Genomic DNA, 20047 nt, shown 5'->3' with positions numbered 1-20047 from the left:
TGCATGGTGGGTTGCCTCCCCTCAGGCTCCTGCCCTAGAGCTGCTCCAGCCTTAGAGGGGCTCAGCAACCAGAGCTGGGTTCAGGCTGCCCCAGGCTCATGCTGGAATTTAATACAGACTTTAGAGAACTTGTCACAAGTTCGGGGGTGGGGGGGGGGCGCTGAAGCATTCACATGCAAAGTAGTCTGAGCTTCCCCAAACACATTCAGACACCCTTACACAACTTTTTCCAAAGTCTGACATCTTGTAGCAGCTGAGCTGTAGTTAAAGCTGCAAGGCTCACAAGATCAAAGAAGCCAGGACGAGACAATACAGGTAGGAAATCCCAGCAGTTAACCTCAATCTTTCTCTAATGTAGGAGAAACACTCATATACCTGATGTGGGATGTAGAAAGCTACACTGTAACAAGCTGGGTTTCTGCTGGATTTTTCATCAAATACCAAAGGAAAATAAGGGGCGGGACTCACTTTATTTTTTAAAAGCCTCGGAACTTATTCTATTATAAAGGGACATGGCTGAACAGGTAGGAGACAGATTCCCCATTGTGAGTTCTCCTGATGGCTTCTGCAAGGATCATGGAGATGTCGATCACCTAGGAGGGCAAGGCAAGCATCAGGTTAGTATCATACAGACAGAGATGACTGACTGGCCAGTTTGCAGACACTGATGAGCAGCCCGATGAGGGTCCTTCCTCTTAAGACTGCTGCACTGTGCTGTTTCCCCAAGGGAGCCCACAGCCAGCTGCTCTTCATACCCACATTTTAAATATAACCAACCACTTGGGAAAGAGTCAAAATGCTTATGGAGGAAAAACTCTGACTCAGACTCACCAAGATGGTGGTAAGCTGGCATTTAAAAATTCTTAGGAATGAAAAAAGAATATTTAAGCTGAAAAAGAAATCCTTAAGAATGACATCAACCCTCCAATTCCACATATTTCTAGTGGATTATATTTCCATATTTCTAATGGAAAGCGAATGGATTACTGTACATATTTTTAATTAAGCAAGGCCTTGTTCTTTTAGTGCAATAGCACTCAAACTTTATTGTCTGACAATTACCTGGGGAAATTAAAGTCCCGGTCCCATGACCTCTGGTTTTGTAGGCCTTGGATAGAGCAAAGGAATCTGCATTTTAACGAGAACCCTAGGTGATTAACTTAGGTGGTTTCCAGAGCACACTGTGAGAAACACTGAAGTTCTAAGGAGCATACCATCAGTTTAAAGGTTTCACATTATGTTTGCAGGGGCCAATAGTTAAGAGTGATACACACAAACTGTAAAGCATGGACCTGGAAACTTGAGTGTGTATCACAATCACTGGGAGAGCCTGTTAAAATGTAGAATCCTGGGCTCCATCCTCCAGAGATTCCAGGTCTAGCGGTTTGAATTTTTAGACACGTGATCTTTTTCCTTTTGGGTCACAGATCCTGATGACTAAGCCTTGAGAGCAAAGGAGGAAATCTTTAGAACCCACCCAGACACCTAATTCAACACATGTAACCACCTCCTAAATACTCAGTGGAGTCTTGTTTTGCAAGAATCTCAGCCTCACCTGTATTTTGGAGCAATGCTTCATCTTATCCTCCTGAGGTATGGTATTGGTGACAACTACTGCTTCAAAGCATGCATTATTAATGCGAGAAATGGCTGGGCCAGAAAAGATTCCATGAGTCAGGATAGCATAAACCCTGGTGGCTCCAGCTGAGAGAAGTCTAGAGGAAAAAGCAGAGTTGATTAGGAGTAATCTTACTTGTCACTATAAAATCCGAGTTAGGGAAGAAGAATGTCTTAGTCAACCTGGGCTGCCATAACAAAATACCACAGACTGGATGGCTTAAACAGAATTTTATTTCTCACTTGTTTCTGGAGGTTGGGAAGTCTAAGATCAAGGTGTCAGCAAGGTAGGTTTCATTCTGAGACCTCTTCTCTTGGTTTGTTGGTGGCCACCATCTCGCTATATGCTTCCATGATTTCTTTGTGTGCATAGACCAAGAGGGGGAATGGGGGGTGGGGTTGGGAGGGAGCTCCCTGGTGTCTCTTCTCATAAGGGCACCAATATCATCATGAGGTCCCCACCCTCATGACCTCACCTAAACCTAATAACCTCCCAAAGGTCCCATCTCCAAACACCATCACACTGGGGGTTAGGGCTGAATTTTAGGGTGATACAATTCAGTCGATAGCAAGGAGAGATAAACAGACTAAGAACTTATCTGAATAGGTTTGGATTAGTGTAGAAGGTCTGTGGCACAGACTGCTATGCTCAACAAAATCTGTCTCTTCTTCCTAGCACACAGCTGGACATTTCCTAGCCTCCCTTGCATAGTTAGGTGTGGCCATGTGACTTAATTCTGGCTATCTAAATGTGGACAGAGGCTTGTAAAATCTCCCATGGATGATCCTCCATGTTCCTTTCCCTTTCTGGCTGGCCAAAATGGAAATGTTAAAGATGCAGTGCCCCAAGACTGAAAGGGGAATACTTGTGTTGGAGCATGCCATGAACAAGAAAGAAACTTTACCGTGTTCAGGGAGTTGATCTGTTAAGAGCAATTAGCGTTAACTTACTAATATGATAAAAGGAGTTTTATAAATGTATACTCCAGGATCCAAACCAGGAGAGCACACAAGTCTTTTTTTTAAGCATCTATTATATATATATGCTAGGCACTATGCAAGGTACGGATACCTGGAGATTTAAAGAACAAATTATGAAAAACAATGCTGTCCATACCGGCTTGGATTATAAGCAGTGGGGAGCCACTTAAGGTTTTAAAGGAGGCATGAGGGGAATCTAGTCTTAGTTTTAGGAAGATAAGCGAGTAGGGTGGCAATGTGAAAGATGGACTGGGGAGGTAAGAGACTGGTGACTGTCAGCAGAGAACAGAGGGAAGGCAATTCAGAACAGTGCACGCAAACGATGAGAAGGAATACGAATGAAGGTAGTAGCAGCGAAAATGAACAGTCAAAAGGTAAGGCCAGGGATTCTACCTTAGGTAAAATATAAATATGAGAATCTATTTCTGTCTCCTCAGGCATATGGAGTTCTTACCTTAACTTGTTTTAAAAAACTGTCAAGGGACATCCCTGGTGGTCCAGTGGTAAAGAATCCCCCTTACAATGCAGGGGACATGGGTTCAATCCCTGGTCAGGGAACTAAGATCCCACATGCCACGGGGCAACTAAGCCCGTGTGCCACAACTACTGAGCTCGCGCGCCTCAACTAGAGCCCGCATGCCACAAACTACAGAGCCCACGTGCTCTGGACCCCACACGCCACAACTAGAGAAGAGAAAACCCGCATGCCACAACTAGAGAGAAGCCCATGCACCACAATGAAGAGCCCGTGCGCTACAACAAAAGATCCCGTGTGCCTCAACGAAGATCTCGCGTGCCGCAACTAAGACCCGACGCAGCCAAAAATAAATAAAATAAAAAAATAAATAATAAATAAATCTTTTTTAAAAAACTATCAAAAGTAGAGTACTTAGAGTGATAATTTTGGAAATATAGTGGTGATAGTTGCACAACATTGTGAATGCAACTAATGCCACTGAATTGCACACTTAAAAATGGTTAAAACAGCAAATTTCATGTTACATAAAGTTTAGCACAATAACAAAGAAAAATAAAACTAAGAAAATCTAGAGAAAAAAATAATACTTATCAATTTACATGCATTGCAATTTTAGCCTAGGGTGACAAAAGAAAGCTAGTTACCATCTCCTCAATTCAGTTCCAAAGAGAATCAGCAGGCTTAGGGCATTCAGAGAGCAGTTAGCTTTTTACTTCTAACCCCCAGCCCCACCACTAGGCACTCACTTGTCAGCTGCGTGGCAGATTGTACCACAGGTGTCAGCCATGTCATCCACGAGGATGGCCACCCGGTCCTTCACATCTCCCACTAGCACCATGCGGTCCACTTCATTAGCTTTCTTCCGTTCTTTGTGAATCAAGGCAAAGTCCACATTCAACCGGTCTGCGATGGAGGTCACTCTGCAACACAGGGTATTCACAGTTAAAACGTGTGTGTGTGCCTGTGTGTGCGTGTGTGTGCGTGTGTGTGTGTGTGTGTGTGTGTGTGTGTGTGTGTGTGTGTGTGTCTTAGGACAAAGAAAGGAACTAAAGGATGGGCTTGTTTTCTGGGGGAGAATACTCCTTGAAACCCAACAGTTCCCAGGGTTGGAAGAAAGCTACCGGAATTGATTGGCATCACAAACTGGGTTTCATAGACTAATGCCTCCATATCCTGAGAGCAGTTTATGAATGTATTAGTCAAACTTAGATTACAATTCATTCTGGGTTACCGTAGGGGAAGACAGACACCCTCACCAGTCCCAGGAGGCGGTATAATGAATGCTAGCGCATGTTCGTTTACTAGACTGGCAGCGAAAGGGGAGAGAGATGACTTGGTTAACTAATGCCGGGAGTGTAGATCACCCCAATTTGACATGCGGATGTGGTGAGAAGTGAACCTGAACTTGGTGGGAGAGGAGCAGTACCCAGCCCGTTCCAATGCCCACGCCCTCATCACACTCCCCTCAGTGATCCACCAACTGTCAATGTCAACTGTACCTGGACACCAAGCTTGGGAATTCCTTTAAGGACTGCTAGAAAAAAAGTTTTACCAATTAACTGGGCAAACCAGGCATCTTGCTGTACAGCTCAAAGCACCTCCAAATCAAAACAGAATTCCTTTTTTTAAAATTACAAGGCAATACAAACCAGACTAGAAGGTGGGATAGAAAACAAATCTTTCTGGCGACAAAGTACCATGTAATCACTCAAACAGCAATCCATTCAGTGTATATGACTGTGGTGCCCCAGTGACACGTATGGCCATGCTCCACCATGCCATCCTTCTTATGCGTGAAGAGGCCTGTGCTTTGCGTTTTGTTTTTTAATGTAATACTGATCCAACCAGAGCATTATGTCCTATTTCCCTTGTGGCTATGGTCACATATCTCGAGTTTGTGCTGAATAAGGGAGAACCTGTGACCATATAATAAAGGACAAACAAGATTTGGACCACAACCTAGGCAACATTTACACCTGATCTAAACAACCCATACTCTGTGCTCTCCTTTCCTACTGCGTGGGCACATAACAACATGAGTTACCAATCTGGGACTTCCCTGGTGGTCCAGTGGTTAAGACTCTGTGCTCCCAAAGTGGGGAGCACAGGTTCGATCCCTGGTTGGGGAACTAGGATCCCACATGCCGCACGGCGCAGCCAAAAAAAAAAAAAAAAGTTATCAATCTGCTTGGAATGATTACTTAGCCAAGGCAAGTGCATGACCACTTAGTTCAAGCATCCCAAACCGTCCACACTCAATGGCCAACAAACTCAGTGACTGACAAAGTGTAAAGGGCTCAAAAAGTCATTCCCTATATCCTTGACGGGAGAACTACGTGCAAGTCACAATCACACAGGAATCTTTACCTAGTCCAAAAGCCCTGCCAAGACAGACGTGATAGCCATTCACTTTGAAAATATTTCATCACAAAAAGAAAATTATAAACAAATAAAATCATTTAGCAATAAACCATCTACTGAAGGCAGTTTTTCTGTACCCAACTTTGGAAAGAAAATCGTGCTTGATTACTTATTTCAAATGTGACTGTTTTCTAAGTCTCTGTGGAAGACGATTTTCACAAGTATGACAAGCACCGTGAGGGGGATGTGTTTTAGGTTCCATCTCTAGTATTACAGATGGTAACTAGCGACAAGGGACTCACAAAGCCATACATCTGGCTGGAGAACAGAACTCAAGCTCTCAGCTTATCAGTTCTGTTGAAGTTCCTGAAATAAAGAGGTTGTTGAGAAACAGTCATTGAAGATTTGAATGGCTTTTGCAAAGATCTGAATTCGCGTTTCCTAATCATCTGTGTTTTGTAGCTCTTCATTCTATTTCCACAACAAGAAGAACATGTGTCACGCTTTTGAATGCATTACTAACGAGTGAGCCGCTAAAGAAATGAAAAGCTCTTAGTCTGCACCACGTGAGCTGAAGCCCTGCAACTGGCAATCCCTGGCAATCAGTTTGTTTAGAATGTTCAGAGCTTGGCTTAAATAAAATCACCACACTTTCTTTTCCTTCCTGATTAATATTTTAATCTAAAGGATCAAAACGGTTTAACCAACCGTTTGGAGGTATGTAAAAGCTTACTTGTTCACTATTATCATGGGCTTCGATAGCAGGTGCCATTCATTAGAAAACCAAATTCCTCCCCCTCCTGATGGGTCACAGTGCTGTTGCTAGCCCTGCAGCGCTGAGTCACTGTTGGGTTATGGTCAAGCCCACGATGCCAGACTATTTCGTGCACCTCTGCTGTCTTTCAGGTAGTGACTCAGGCCAGTAGAAGAGGAGTGAGTAAAACCATATCCAGCCCATGCCCTAGCTACTGGCACATCCAAGTACTTAAAAACTGTCACTTCTCAATATCTTGTAATAACCTATAATGGAAAAGAATCTGAAAAAGACTATATATATATATACATATGTATATACATATACATATACATATATATATGTATATACATATATGTATGTGTATATATATATAGTCTTTTTCAGATCACTTTGCTGTACCCCTGATGCTAACACAACATAGTAAATCAACTATACTTCAAGAAGAGAAAAACTCACTTCAGTAGAGAAACATCGTTTTCTGACACAACTGTCTGAAAGCTTTTCCCCAGTACGTTGGGAATAACATGACTTTCAACCATACCTCTTAGCTCCTCCAGCATCGGGTGAGACAATCGTGCAGTTCCTCCATTCCGAGATGTTCTCCCTTATCCACTTGAGGACAGCTGGCTCTGCATACAAATTGTCCACTGGGATATCAAAAAAGCCCTATAGAAAGAAAGAAGCTGGGTCAGTTTTGCTTGTTTCCCTTCTCTTCCATTTACAAATAATGAACACAAAGAGAATAGTAACTTGCCCACAGAATACTTTACTGCAACATTCAAACTGATCAGAAGGCATGCCCGGCATGGCAGACTGTAAAAGCAGCCTCCTCGAATCTGGGCTGTGCAAGAGAGCCCAGCCACGACGGGCAAAGCCAGGCCTCGGCTACACCACAACTGACCACAGGCACATGAGCGAGCTCTTGGGAAAAATGGCCAAGTCCAGCCAAGACCAGAACTACCCAGCCAACGTGCAGACCCACGAGGCAATAAATGCTTACTACCTTATGCCACTAAATGTTGGGCTGGTTTGTTAAGGAGCAAAAACTAACTGGTAAACCAGTTAGAGATGCTATGGTATATAAACTTAATGGAAGCCATTTACAATAAATGGTCACAGTAAGTAGAAGTCAGGAGATCTGCGTTCTAACACTAGTTGCTACAGATTAGTTGTATTTCACAACTAATCTGTTCCTCTTCTATGAAATGGATAGAATCACCTGTCCTATATCTCACTGAATTCCCAGAAGCCTCCAATGATAATGATTTCAAAGTCTCTTTAAAAAGTATAAACTATAAGGTGGTATTCTGCTCCCCTAACTCTGTTTAGGATAGAAAGTAGGTTCCAATATCTATGGCTCTAAGTTTAATGATGACAATAACAGCTCCCATTTATTTCGTATCTTTCATGAGCCAGGCGTTATACTATGAATTTAATATCTAATTTGATACTCACAATAACAAAGCAGTGTGTGTTCAGAGAAGTTAAATAACCTGCCCAAGGTTACAAAGCTAGTTAGTGTCAGAGCCAGTATTCAAACTGTCAGAGCCAGTATTCAAACTAAGTCTGATGCCAAAGCCTACATGCTTCCCAGAATCCCAGACGGCCTCCCTGTGCAACCACCCCACGTGACTAAGATCATGATCTATGCTTAAGGGGAGGATGTTGAAAATGTCATCAATGTCTAGTTTATTTGAGCTGTACTTGGGCAGTTTTTGCTTCCCTACGGTTTTCAGCATTCAGTCCTCTCCTACCCCCTTTCTAATCCCTAATAATCCCTAAGCTAATACTCAGCTTCCACTGATACCTGAATTTGAGAAGCATGCAGGTCCATGGTGATAATATGATCCGCGCCTGCTACAGAGAGCATATTTGCGACAAGCTTGGCTGAGATTGGAGCCCGGCTCTAAATGGAGGGGAGGAAAGAAAAAAAAAAAAAAAAGCCAATTTGAGAAACAATTCATTTGCTCAAGAAGCACTGATTTACTGTGCACCTACTGTGTTTAAGGTACTGTGCTACCAGGAAATTCATAAAGAGTGACATAGCCACTGACTTTGAGTAGATCACAATCATCTGGCACAAATATGAAGTGGATTATCATTTTTCCAAATCAAGATACATATTTCAGAAAAGAAAATACCTTCCCTACCTTTCTTTTTCTTCATGTACATATTTTCTGCCTATTCAAGTGTTTCCAATGCTCCATTATTTAAATTAGGCAGACTTTACAAATCTTTTTTGAAAGAATTTTATTAAAATCTCTTTTAACACATACATACTCAAACCTGTGTAACATCTAACGTGTCAACATTTAAAGACACATCACAGGATGGAAATTATAGTTTTATTTTATAAATTACACCATTCCCTTACTCATCCGGAGGCCAGCGTTCCAGTAACCTCAACCCCCTTTAATAACAGGTAAACACACCTGGCTGCACCATAAAATAGCAAGGCCCATGTCCTTTACTCTACTCTGTAGGAGCACTGTATTTTACTGAAATAAAAATATCTGGCCTTCTCCCAGGCATTGTATGTAAAATTTGGGCATCAATTACAACAGACCTGCAAAGTTTTACATATATGCTTTATCCTCTAATACTCCAAATAAGGTGAGATGTGTGTGTGTGTGCGTGTGTGTGTAATGAGACCAAGTATTCATGTAACTGACTTCAAGTTATATGAAGAGGTCACAACTAGAACCAAGAGGGTCCCAGAGGAGCTACCATAGTTTAAAAAAATATTCTACTCCATGGGAGCTGGTGCTTAGTCTTGCTGATACAATGAAAATATAGCAGTGAGTTAGCCAAGAGTCACATACATATGACTGGAATAAAACAGACAGACTGCAAATGTGTTGCTTTATACAAACCAATCACGCCAATTGTTTTGAAAATCAGGTAATGCCTAAGATAAAAAAAATAATATCCTCTAAATATACATTTGATAATTAAGGAAGTTTTTTGACTTTGGGCAAGTGCTCCTGCTTCCCCTGATTTTAAAAAAAGAATTAAAGAAAAAAACAGAGATTCCGCTCCTACCTTATCCTTCTTATCCTGCCGGGCATAAGGGAAGCATGGGATGACTGCAGTAACCCGACTGGCTGAAGCAATCTTGCAGGCATTAATCATGATCAAAAGTTCCATTAGATTGTCGTTGATTTCACCGCAGCCACTCTGAACAATGTAGACATCCTCTCCACGCACACTTTCGCCAATTTCCACACTACAGGAAAAGGAAGGACAACAAAAACAATAGATTTTAAAGCACTATACTGTATGTCTACAGACAGTAAGGTCTAAAAAACACAGCTTCCCCACTAGTATGCTATGAATGGGTTACAGCTGCATGTGGACTTGATCCCCTCAGACTTCAGGGGATTCCCCAGAGGAGTCCCTCTAACAGAAACAGTTTACTGCCTCAGTTTACTCCAGTGTACTATACAGATATTACCTGCTTTTATAGGTGACATGACATGAAAAAGATTGGCTAAGGCACTTAGAAGTAACTGGACTATAATTTCAGTAGGCAGGCTGTATCTCATTTCATATATTGAATGCAAATCTGATATATAGCATCTATGACTGTCACAATCCACATATAACAAAAGAAGTAGAAAGCTCATACAAGGAATGAATCACTACCATTCTATAATGATGCCTTCTACAGAAGATAGTACTACATCTACCACTTTGGCAGTTCACTGAACAAATATTAAATGTTCATCGCCAATCACTTTGCTTGGTGCCAGGGACATGATGGAGAACAGATGTGGTCCCTGCCTTCATTCTATGCTAACTGTACTCTGGTCCAATTAGTAATTCTTATTTTAAAAAATTCCACAGGAAGTTACTCTAATTATGGAGTAAGGCTATATTTTACCATAAAATGAAAGTTTTAATATTCATACTTGGATCCTTACCAAGAATAACTTATTAAAAAATAATAACCTCAGTGACACCTCAAAGCAACACCATTTCCCCAATTAATCCTCTAGGTGAGGTGGGGGGTGTATGTGGGTGTACAGGCATGCATGCGTGTGTAGCGTGTGTAGGCAAGTAGACCAGAACAGTTGATAACCTGTACTGATGAAGAGAAAAACTTCTTCAACAGGAAGTAATTCCATTGCCAGAAGCTGATATAAGAGCTAATTATTATTTAAAATGTATTCCTTTCCAATCCAAGTAACAATTGTTACTTAGTTCCCCGACTAGGGATTGAACCCATGCCCTCGGCAGTGAAAGCACCAAGTCTCCAATCCCAGGATCCTACTTTTTAAAAAATGGGGTTTGCTTATATTATAAAGCAAGAAAAATAAAAGCAAATGGTAAAAATCAAACCAGAAACCAATTAGAACAGGGAAGTTGAGATTCCTGGTAGCCAGAACAAAGAGGAAAACACATTTGTTCGGGATGTTTGGAGGTAAACCTTCAGGCACTGAAAAATGGGCAAAATAAACCCAAAGTAAGCAGAAGAAAATATAAACATAAGAGCAAAAACCAATGAAGTTAAAGACAGTAAAACAGTAGAGAAAAACCACTGAAACAAAAAGCTAGCTCTTGGGGCCTCCCCTCGTGGTCCAGTGGTTAAGAATATGCCTTCCAACGCAGGGGAAGCAGGTTCGATCCCTGGTCAGGGAACTAAGATCCCACATGCTGTGGGGCAACTAAGCCCGTGCACTCTAGAGCCTGCGTGCCACAACTAGAGAGCCCACGCACACCACAACTACTGAGCCCTTGCACTCTGAAGCCCACGCACCACAACTAGAGAGAAGCCCGTGTGCCGCAATGAAGAGCCCATGCACTGCAACGAAAGATCTCGCATGCTGCAATGAAGATCCCACATGCTGCAACTAAGGCCCAATGCAGCCAAATAAATAAATAAATAAATAAATTCTGAGAGGGACTTCCCTGGTGGCACAGTGGTTAAGAATCCGCCTGCCAATGCAGGGGACACGGGTTCGAGCCCTGGTCTGGGAAGATCCCACATGCTGCAGAGCAACTAAGCCCGTGCACCACAACTACCGAGCCTGCGCTCTACAGCCTGCAAGCCACAACTACTGAGCCCACGTGCCACAACTACTGAAGCCTGCGCGCCTAGAGCCCATGCTCCGCAACAAGAGAAGCCACCGCAATGAGAAGCCCGCAACGAGTAGCCCCCGCTCACTGCAATGAGAAGCCCGCAACGAGTAGCCCCTGCTCACCGCAACTAGAGAAAGCCCGCGTGCAGCAACGAAGACCCAATGCAGCCAAATAAATAAATAAATACATTAAAAAAAATCAACCAATTGCACTGTATGGACCTTATTTGCATACCAATTCAAGCAAATTGTTTAAAAACCCCACATTTATGAGACAAATGTGAATACTGGCTAATTATTTGATATTAAGAGATTACTGTTAATTTGTTTCAGGCAAGAAAATGGTATTGTGGTTAATGAAATGTATATGGGTGATATGATATAATACCAAGGTTTGCTTCAAAATAATCCAATTGCGGGGGGGTGGCGGGGGGAGGGGGAATAATAAATGAAACAAGATTAGCCGTGAATTGATAACTGCTGAACTGGGTGATGGGTGCATGGCAGGGAAATCATTTACTATTCTCTCTACTTCTGTATATGTTTGAAATGTTCTATAACAGGAAGAATGAATGAATGAATACCACTCAGGATTAGGCTGCCTCTTGCATCTGCTCACTTATGAACCTTCTGCAGGCCTGCTATTGTGAAAATTTAGAAGACTGAGGTTTATCGTCCCTCACAAAGTAACTCACCTCACACTACAGGTAAGTGGGTCCAACGTGTTTCTTCAAAAGGTTTTGACAGATCTGCTCATACTCTTTTACAGATACGCAGCTGACAGATATTTACTTTTGGGTGGAAGTACAACTTGATGGGTCCACCAGGATGCAATGGCTACAAAGAATTTTACGGCGGGATCCTGAAATAGTGATGCTGAGCAACATGATGAACCGAACAGCAATTTTGTGGACCCCAAGACACAGCTGAACAGACATCTATTAATCACCAAGATCAGCCTTAGGAAACAAGTGAATCTGTCAGCAATGTCAACTATGCTAATGCCAAAATTGCTTTCTGGAGACATTGTTTTAAATTCAAATGGACAGGCACGAGAGGGCCAGGGAGGGCTTCCTGGAAGAGCAACTTGCATGCTATCCAAAGTGTAGGCCCTAGAGCGTCACTGTCCAATAAGGGAGTCACTGGCCTCGAGTGGTTGTTGAGCACTTGAAATGCGGCTAGTGTGACCGAGGGGGTGAACTGAGATGCGCAGTAAGTGTGAAATACCACACCTTACCGTGAAGCTGGTATAAATAAAATAAAAAAGATACCGATTTTTTTATATTGATTACATGTTAAATTTTTTTAAAAACCACTCAAATGGACAGGACTAAATAACACCTTGTGGAGGTGAGCCTGCTCTGCAAGTTCCTCACTGTGGTGGGCCCGAACAAGAGGCTGCAGGAGTTTCAAGGGACTTCCAGATCTCCTTTACTAACGCTGCCTGCCCTTTGAGAGGTTCCAGGCTGAGTCTCTTCTGTGTTTTTTGTTTTTGTTTTGTTTTTTAATAAATTTATTTATTTTATTTATTCATTTTTGGCTGTGTTGAGTCTTCATTGCTGCGCACGAGCTTTCTTTTTAGTCGCAGTGAGCGGAAGCTACGCTTCATTGCGGTGCTCAGGCCTCTCACTGCGGTGGCTTCTCTTGTTGCGGAGCACAGGCTCTAAGAGCGCGGGCTTTAGTAGTTGTGGCACGTGGGCTCAGTAGTTGTGGCTCGCGGGTTCCAGAGCGCAGGCTCAGTAGTTGTGGCACACGGGCCTAGTTGCTCCGCGCCATGTGGGATCTTCCCGGACCAGGGCTCGAACCCGTGTCCCCTGCATTGGCAGGCAGATTCTCAACCACTGCGCCACCAGGGAAGCCCCCTTCTGTGTTTTATGGCGCACAACTCTAGGGCCCTGACTGAGTACTCCAAATATCCAGCAACTTCAAAACTGAAGAAATTTTATTTTATTTTTCAAGAAAATTTTATTTTATTTTATTTTTCACTCCCTGCCCCCCCCCCCCGCCACCTCACCTCCTTGACCAAGCTCTCCACTTCTCTGGGGGAGAACGAAAGTCAGGCATATTGATTGTCAATAAGAAGCCAATCGTGTCCTCTACACCTGGTGTGGGAAACCTATGGCTCTTGTTCCAGTCAAGAACACAGAATATCATCTGTGCTCCAGACATTCACTCACCAGTCAGACTGTTTGATTAGGAGCCAGGGAAGAGCAGTTTGATAATTGATCCAAGACAGTATAAGGGATGGGCTAATTATCTACTCTAAAGCTGTCTTATTATCAAATAAGACCAGAAAACAACATATTTAAGACCATGGTGGCTTATCTCTTTTTACAAATGCCTCAACTACCAAAGTCAATATAAAAAATATTCACAAAATTGCTTACATTGTTCATTATGTTACTCGGCATCATTATTTAAGGATCCCACCCATAAAATTCGTAGAATTTTGTGCCTGGAAGTATCTAAAGAGTTTTATGAAAATGAAAACTACATAATACATTGCATATGCCTTTATCCCTTTGGCTGCCGGGAAGCCAAGGGATACAGTTTACAGTTAAAGTAACACTAAATCAACTTCAGTAATCACTTTATGCCAAATTCTTGGCACAATTACTATAGTCCTTTGTTCTAACAGGCTTCTGATGTATCTACTTAAACATTTTGTACCTGTGACTATCATGAAACACTTTAAATCCTTTCTTGAAAGCAGGTAAGGTAATAATTACAAAATTAAATTTTCACTGCCAACTTAAACATCAGAGAGCATTTGCTAAATACATAACTTTAGTAGAAGTGATTTTTTTAAAAAGTATATTCTAACATCACATAAGGTTTGAAAAGTAATTCTTAAAAAAAGTCACCAGCTCACCACCTAACAATCACCAGTACCATTTTTGTATTATATCACCTAATAAGCAACCAACAGTGCAGCCGTTTCCCAAAGCCACACTTAGGACTAGCACATACCCTCAAGCACAGAAGGATGTTATGACCAGACATGCATCTAATAACTTAAAAAAGTTATTTAACTATATTAAAAATAAAGTGGTACACATAAACTAGGACACTGCCTTGTTTTACTGTACATAATTCTAATCTCACTAATCAAGACCAATCTTTCCCTCCAGTTAGTACTACGACGTACAGACTTGCATAAAGTCTTTAAAAAAGCCCATGAAGTACACTTAGATTATACAGCTCGGTCAATAAACAGTTCAGTGAATCCAAAAAAAACCTTAATATTATTCTTATGGTTTCCTCTAAGAGATGATAAGTTAGGCAGTGATGGATGGTAGAAGAATTGATGGTGTGCCTGAAACCTGTTTGCTCTTAATATCATCTACCACCGCAACGAAGAGTAGCGCCAGCCGGCACGCAGCAACGAAGACCCAACACAGCCATAAATACATACATAAATAAATATATATATATATTTAAAAAAATCATCTACCAGGTGGAAAGACCTGGTTTAGCAATTGAAAGGGTAACAATCCTTGTTCTTTCCCTCTAGCTAATGGTATGTCCTCCAAATGGCTTTGGGCCAATGATTCTCCCAGCTGTTCTGGGGAGGCCAGATGACTGGCTATGTCCATCCAGTGAGAAAAACTGGCTTCTCCTTTACCCTTTCCTTTAGCATCAGACATAATTGCATCTGACAAGCACAAAGTGTTAAACATAAAAAGGAAATAAACTGAATCTAAAAGTGCCTTTTGATTGGTGGTATTCTTAAGAAAATCTCAAGAATTTAGATGGATGTTGGCACGTGCAAAATACATGGGATTAACCAACAAAGGTTATAGTTCTTAGGAAAATCCTAGGCAACCAAGGTTAAAGTCATCCCCCTCTCAGCCTATCCAGAGTAACCAAATAAACCAAAGTTATTTAACGATATTGAAGAGAACTGAGTCCAAAAATTTAGTACATATAACAAGAAAGAAACAGACTCACAGATATAGAGAAAAAACCAGAGGTTACCAGTGGGGAGAGGGAAGGGGGAAGGGGAAGATAAGGGTAGGGGATTTAAGAGGTACAAACTACCATGTATAAAATAAATAAATTATAAGGATATATTGTACAACACAGGGAATATAGCCAATATTTTATAATAACTATAAATGAAATATAACCTTTAAAAATTGTGAACCACTTTGTTGTACACATGAAACTTATATAATATTGTACATCAACTATACCTCAATAAAAAAAAATTTAGTACATTCAGAAGTTTCAAAAGCCAGATGAATACTGTAACAGCAAAAAATTTAAAGAAAATACTCAGAGTTGGGCAAGTTACTTAACCTCTGAATCTTAGTTCCTTCATCCATAAAATGGGGATAGTAAGAGTAACCCCTCAGAGCAGTGTTGAGGGGATTAAATATTAGATGTGTATAAAGTGCACAGCATAGGAACTAGCACATTTTAAGCATTCACTATTTATTAATTATTATTAATATCATCATTGCTGATAGCAGAACTCGTTCAACTTTTCTTGAAAGCAAATTTGGCAATAAGTATTAAAAAGCCTGAGAGGGACTTCCCTGGTGGCACAGGGGTTAAGAATCCGCCTGCCAATGCAGGGGACACGGGTTCGAGCCCTGGTCCAGGAAGATCCCACATGCCGCAGAGCAACTAAGCCCGTGCACCACAACACCGAGCCTGCGCTCTAGAGCCCGAGAGCCACAACTACTGAGCCCACGTGCCACAACTACTGAAGCCCGCACGCCTAGAGCACGTGCTCCGCAACAAGAGAAGCCACCGCAATGAGAAGCCTGTGCACTGCAACGAGTAGCCCCCGCTCACCGCAACTAGAGAAAGCCCGCACGCAGCAAGGAAGACCCAACTCAGCCAAAAATTAAAAAAAAAAAAAAAAAAGCCTGAGAAGTGGTGTATACCCTTTAACCTAGTAATTCCCCTTCTAGATATTTAACCTAAGGAAAAAATCAGAAACAGTCAAAAGATTTACATTCAAGAGTTTTCATATAAAAGAATCAGATCAAAACTTTTAAATATCTAATAGAGACTTGGTTATCTAAAATTATAGTAAAACCATGACAAGACTATACAGCTATTTAAAACCATGTAGACTAAATATTAAGAGGAGAAGCTACTCAAAATATATTGCTGAGTGAAGAAAGCTATAAACAACCTATCTTACTTTTTTGAAAAAGTACATAAACATCTGGAAGTTCATAAATCAAAATGTTAAGTTTATCTTGGGTGGTGGAATTATTTGGGATGTCTTTTCTCCCCTCTGTCCTCTTCTATATTTTCCACATTTTCTGCAATACCATCACCACCCCTTACCAACACTGTGAATTTGTTAGACAATTTTCTAAGAACTTTACTCCCATCTCATTTAATTGTCACAATAGACTCTGGGTAGATACTACTTTAGAGATGAGATTACTGAGGCAAAGAAAGGCTTAGGATTCAAACCCAGCTTCTCTGATTCCAGAGCCTGAGCCTTTAACCTCTCATAGCTATTTGTGTGTGTCATACATCCACATATATGTATGTATGTTTCCTCAAAAACAGGACAGCAGGGGCTTCCCTGGTGGCGCAGTGGTTACGAATCTGCCTGCCGGGCTTCCCTGGTGGTGCAGTGGTTGAGAATCTGCCTGCCAATGCAGGGGACACGGGTTCGAGCCCTGGTCTGGAAAGATCCCACATGCCGTGGAGCAACTGGGCCCGTGAGCCACAATTACTGAGCCTGCGCGTCTGGAGCCTGTGCTCCGCAACAAGAGAGGCCGCGATAATGAGAGGCCCGCGCACCGCGATGAAAAGTGGCCCCCGCTTGCCACAACTAGAGGAAGCCCTCGCACAGAAACGAAGACCCAACACAGCCATAAATAAATAAATAAATAAATAAAAATTTTTAAAAAATTACTTATAAAAAAAAAAAAAAGAATCTGCCTGCCAATGCAGGGGACACGGGTTCGAGCCCTGGTTCGAGCCCTGGTCCGAGCCCTGGTCCAGGAAGATCCCACATGCCTCAGAGCAACTGAGCCCGTGCGCCACAACTACTGAGCCTGTGCTCTAGAGCCCGCGAGCCACAACTACGGAAGCCTGCGCGCCTAGACCCTGTGCTCTGCAACAAGAGAAGCCACCGCAATGAGAAGCCCTCGCACCGCAACGAAGAGTAGCCCCCGCTGGCGGCAACTAGAGAAAGCCTGCGCACAGCAAAGGAAGACCCAACGCAGCCAATAAATACATAAATTAATTAATTAAATCTATATCTATATATAAAAACAAAAACCAAAAAACTGGACAGCAAAGGATGATCCTGACTTCAGAAGAAAGCTACTCAAGAGAGCATCAACCCCTGAGATCCTGCCAAATTGCTGCAAAACAGTCTCATTTGAGGATGGGCTCTGCAGTTCCCCATCTGATGACCCAAAGCACCCACTGAGCTGCCCTGTCCATGACCTTTAGATCCCAAGAGTCACACAGGGCAGCAGTTACCACTTATGCAGTGCAGAAAAGCCAAAGGTTGGGGGAGGGAGGTGAGGGGAAGCTCCATAAGCAACATATTCGATTATGTTCAATGAAGATTTCAGAACATCTAAGGAACCAAAAAGCTAATGATTAAGCCAGAAACAAGGCAACCTAACCAGTCAGCAATTTTCCACATTGGGCTTAAGCTTATCCAATGTTTCCAAGCATGTTACTGTCCAGTTGTTTAAAAATGAATTCAGCCTTTTATCTCAGGGAAGTAGATTGGGACTCCTGCTAAATTCAGATAAATCAATCAGTAGAACACTAAACTGTTCTCCCCCTCCCCACTCCCAATATAGCCTCAGGTCCTGATGTGTTGCACTAGGCAGAGGGTCCACAAAGAAAAAAAAAGTCTTTGTATTTTTTCATGAAGCACAGGAAAAGGACTTAATAGTCACAGTTCTCTAAGGGGAACCAAAAAAACCTCTAAATGAAAATCATTCTTGCCCCCTAGCTATAGTGCCACTTGCAAAGTCTGGTCCTGTTTTGTTTTATTACAGCTCATGAGTCATAATGCTGTGGTTAAAGCTAAAGACAGCAGCTCGGCTAGCCTTTCCACTAAGGTACTGCCTGGTTACAGAAGGCATCAGTGTTTGCACTATCATTTGCATCACAACCAATGGTACAATGATCAAGCATCCAGAAGGAAGCTGTCCACTACAGATGAATGCTTTTATCAGCAGGGTCTACAAAGGATAGGGGGAGTTACACTTTGGTAAACAGTTTAAAGAAAGAAAAAAGGGAACAAAAGCATTTAGGAAAAAAATGTTCAAAGCAATCTTCACTAATTTAACTGATTCATTAGGTTTGGTGTAAACTTCCCCTTAGAGGACTGACTGTAAGACTGTGGGCACTGCTCTGATTTGATCAACAGGGTACCAACGAAACACAAAAAAACACCTAACAGAACCAGAAGATGCTATGTTTAGGTGGAAGGGGTATTGAAAGGATCAGGTGAGCAAGCTATCTCTAAGATGGCCCCAAGGTGCAGGAGCACGGTGGAAGTGGGGGGAAGGTGCAAATTTAATTAGCAAAGCAACGAAAACAATTCATTGCAATGCTCTATGCATTTCCGGCCTTCCACTCCATGACCTTTTCTCGATTATCTTAAAATTCAGGGATAAAACTGTCTCCTAAATCCCCCGCACAACGTTAGAAGTGGGCAAGTTCAGGATAGACTTTGGTACTGAAAAATATGCTTTTGTATTGTCTGTACCAGTAGCTACACTTGGGAAGGTCAAGGATTCCAGAATTAAGGTTCCCTAAGATTTTCTGGATGGCTCAAACTGAGATGCTGGCAATCAGGATGAAGTTAATGCATCATTTTACCCGAGCGACTACATTTAACTTAAGTATGGCTCCTAGTCTAAAGATGTGAAAAGCCAACGCTTGCCAATCGAAGGGAAGTCCTCAGTATTAATTTTGGCGCCCTCAGTACATAACGTCAAATTCCCTCAACAGGAAATCCGACCGACACCGTTTCGAATTGAAAAGCTACTTCTTAGACTCGAGGAGAAGCACTACGAGGGCTCAGTACGCAGTAGGATCTCCCAGGCAAGCTGGTCTAAGAGCTGAAGAGAACCCAATCTGGTCTGGATGGCTCAAAAGCGAAGCGACAAAGCCACGTGTCCCTACTGCCGAGCCTAGGCGTCTTTTCCCTGTAGCCGCTCTAGGCAGCCACCATCCCCGCGTTGGGTCCTCCAGCCCTTGCCTTCAAACCCAGTAGCTTCGCCTCCTGCTCCATCTTGACTCCACCCAACCGCACGGTGAGAATGAACGTGACCCTCCCGCGAGAGGTAAGATAACGGAAACAGCCCGTGGGGCACGCTTGCCACAGAGCTGCCCCTTATGCCCCCAAAGCCGGCCCTTCGGAACTCACGCGGTGGCCCCATCCCCCTACCCTCTGCTGCCCAAGTGTCGCCTGGCCGCCCCGGCAGGTGAGGCCGATCGGGGTCCCAACTTCATCCTCACCAGGTCTCCTGATTGCTGAATTTCTTAGTCACCACCTTGCCCAGCTCCAGGCCCAGGCGGTCGGCGATCTTCTGGGATAGGTCCTGGTGGGAGCTGCCGCTGAAGATTTTGATATTCGGCATCTTGGCCAACTACCCTAGGCACTCTTTGCTTAGTGATCGCTGCTGCTGCCGAGACCCGAACCGAGTCGGCCCAGAGACTCAGTACTAAGCACTTCGCATTGCTACTCCGCCATCTTACATTCCCGCCGGCGCGCGGCTCTAAATTGCCCAGCGCGGGTAGGCGGAGTCAGCGGGGAAATTT

The 20047-nt window shown here is 42.7% G+C and overlaps 1 protein-coding gene across 1 annotated transcript; it reads right to left on the bottom strand.

Moving 5' to 3' along the window:
• Nucleotides 1–451: 451 nt before the first annotated feature.
• Nucleotides 452–20021, bottom strand: PRPS1 (phosphoribosyl pyrophosphate synthetase 1). Its single transcript, XM_082377450.1, has 7 exons — nt 19745–20021; nt 9237–9420; nt 8002–8100; nt 6736–6860; nt 3823–3996; nt 1556–1715; nt 452–593 (listed from the first exon to the last, which is right to left on the bottom strand). Exons 1-7 carry the CDS (start codon nt 19864–19866, stop codon nt 501–503), a joined length of 957 nt encoding a protein of 318 aa, XP_082233576.1. The 5' UTR covers nt 19867–20021; the 3' UTR covers nt 452–500.
• Between the last annotated feature and the right edge of the window lie 26 nt (nt 20022–20047).

Source organism: Balaenoptera borealis (genome assembly GCF_965194805.1).
Source record: "Balaenoptera borealis genome assembly, chromosome: X".
Classification (NCBI taxonomy): domain Eukaryota; kingdom Metazoa; phylum Chordata; class Mammalia; order Artiodactyla; family Balaenopteridae; genus Balaenoptera; species Balaenoptera borealis.
The sequence above is the reverse complement of the archived record's forward strand: the minus strand, read 5'-3'. Positions and strand labels throughout refer to the sequence as shown.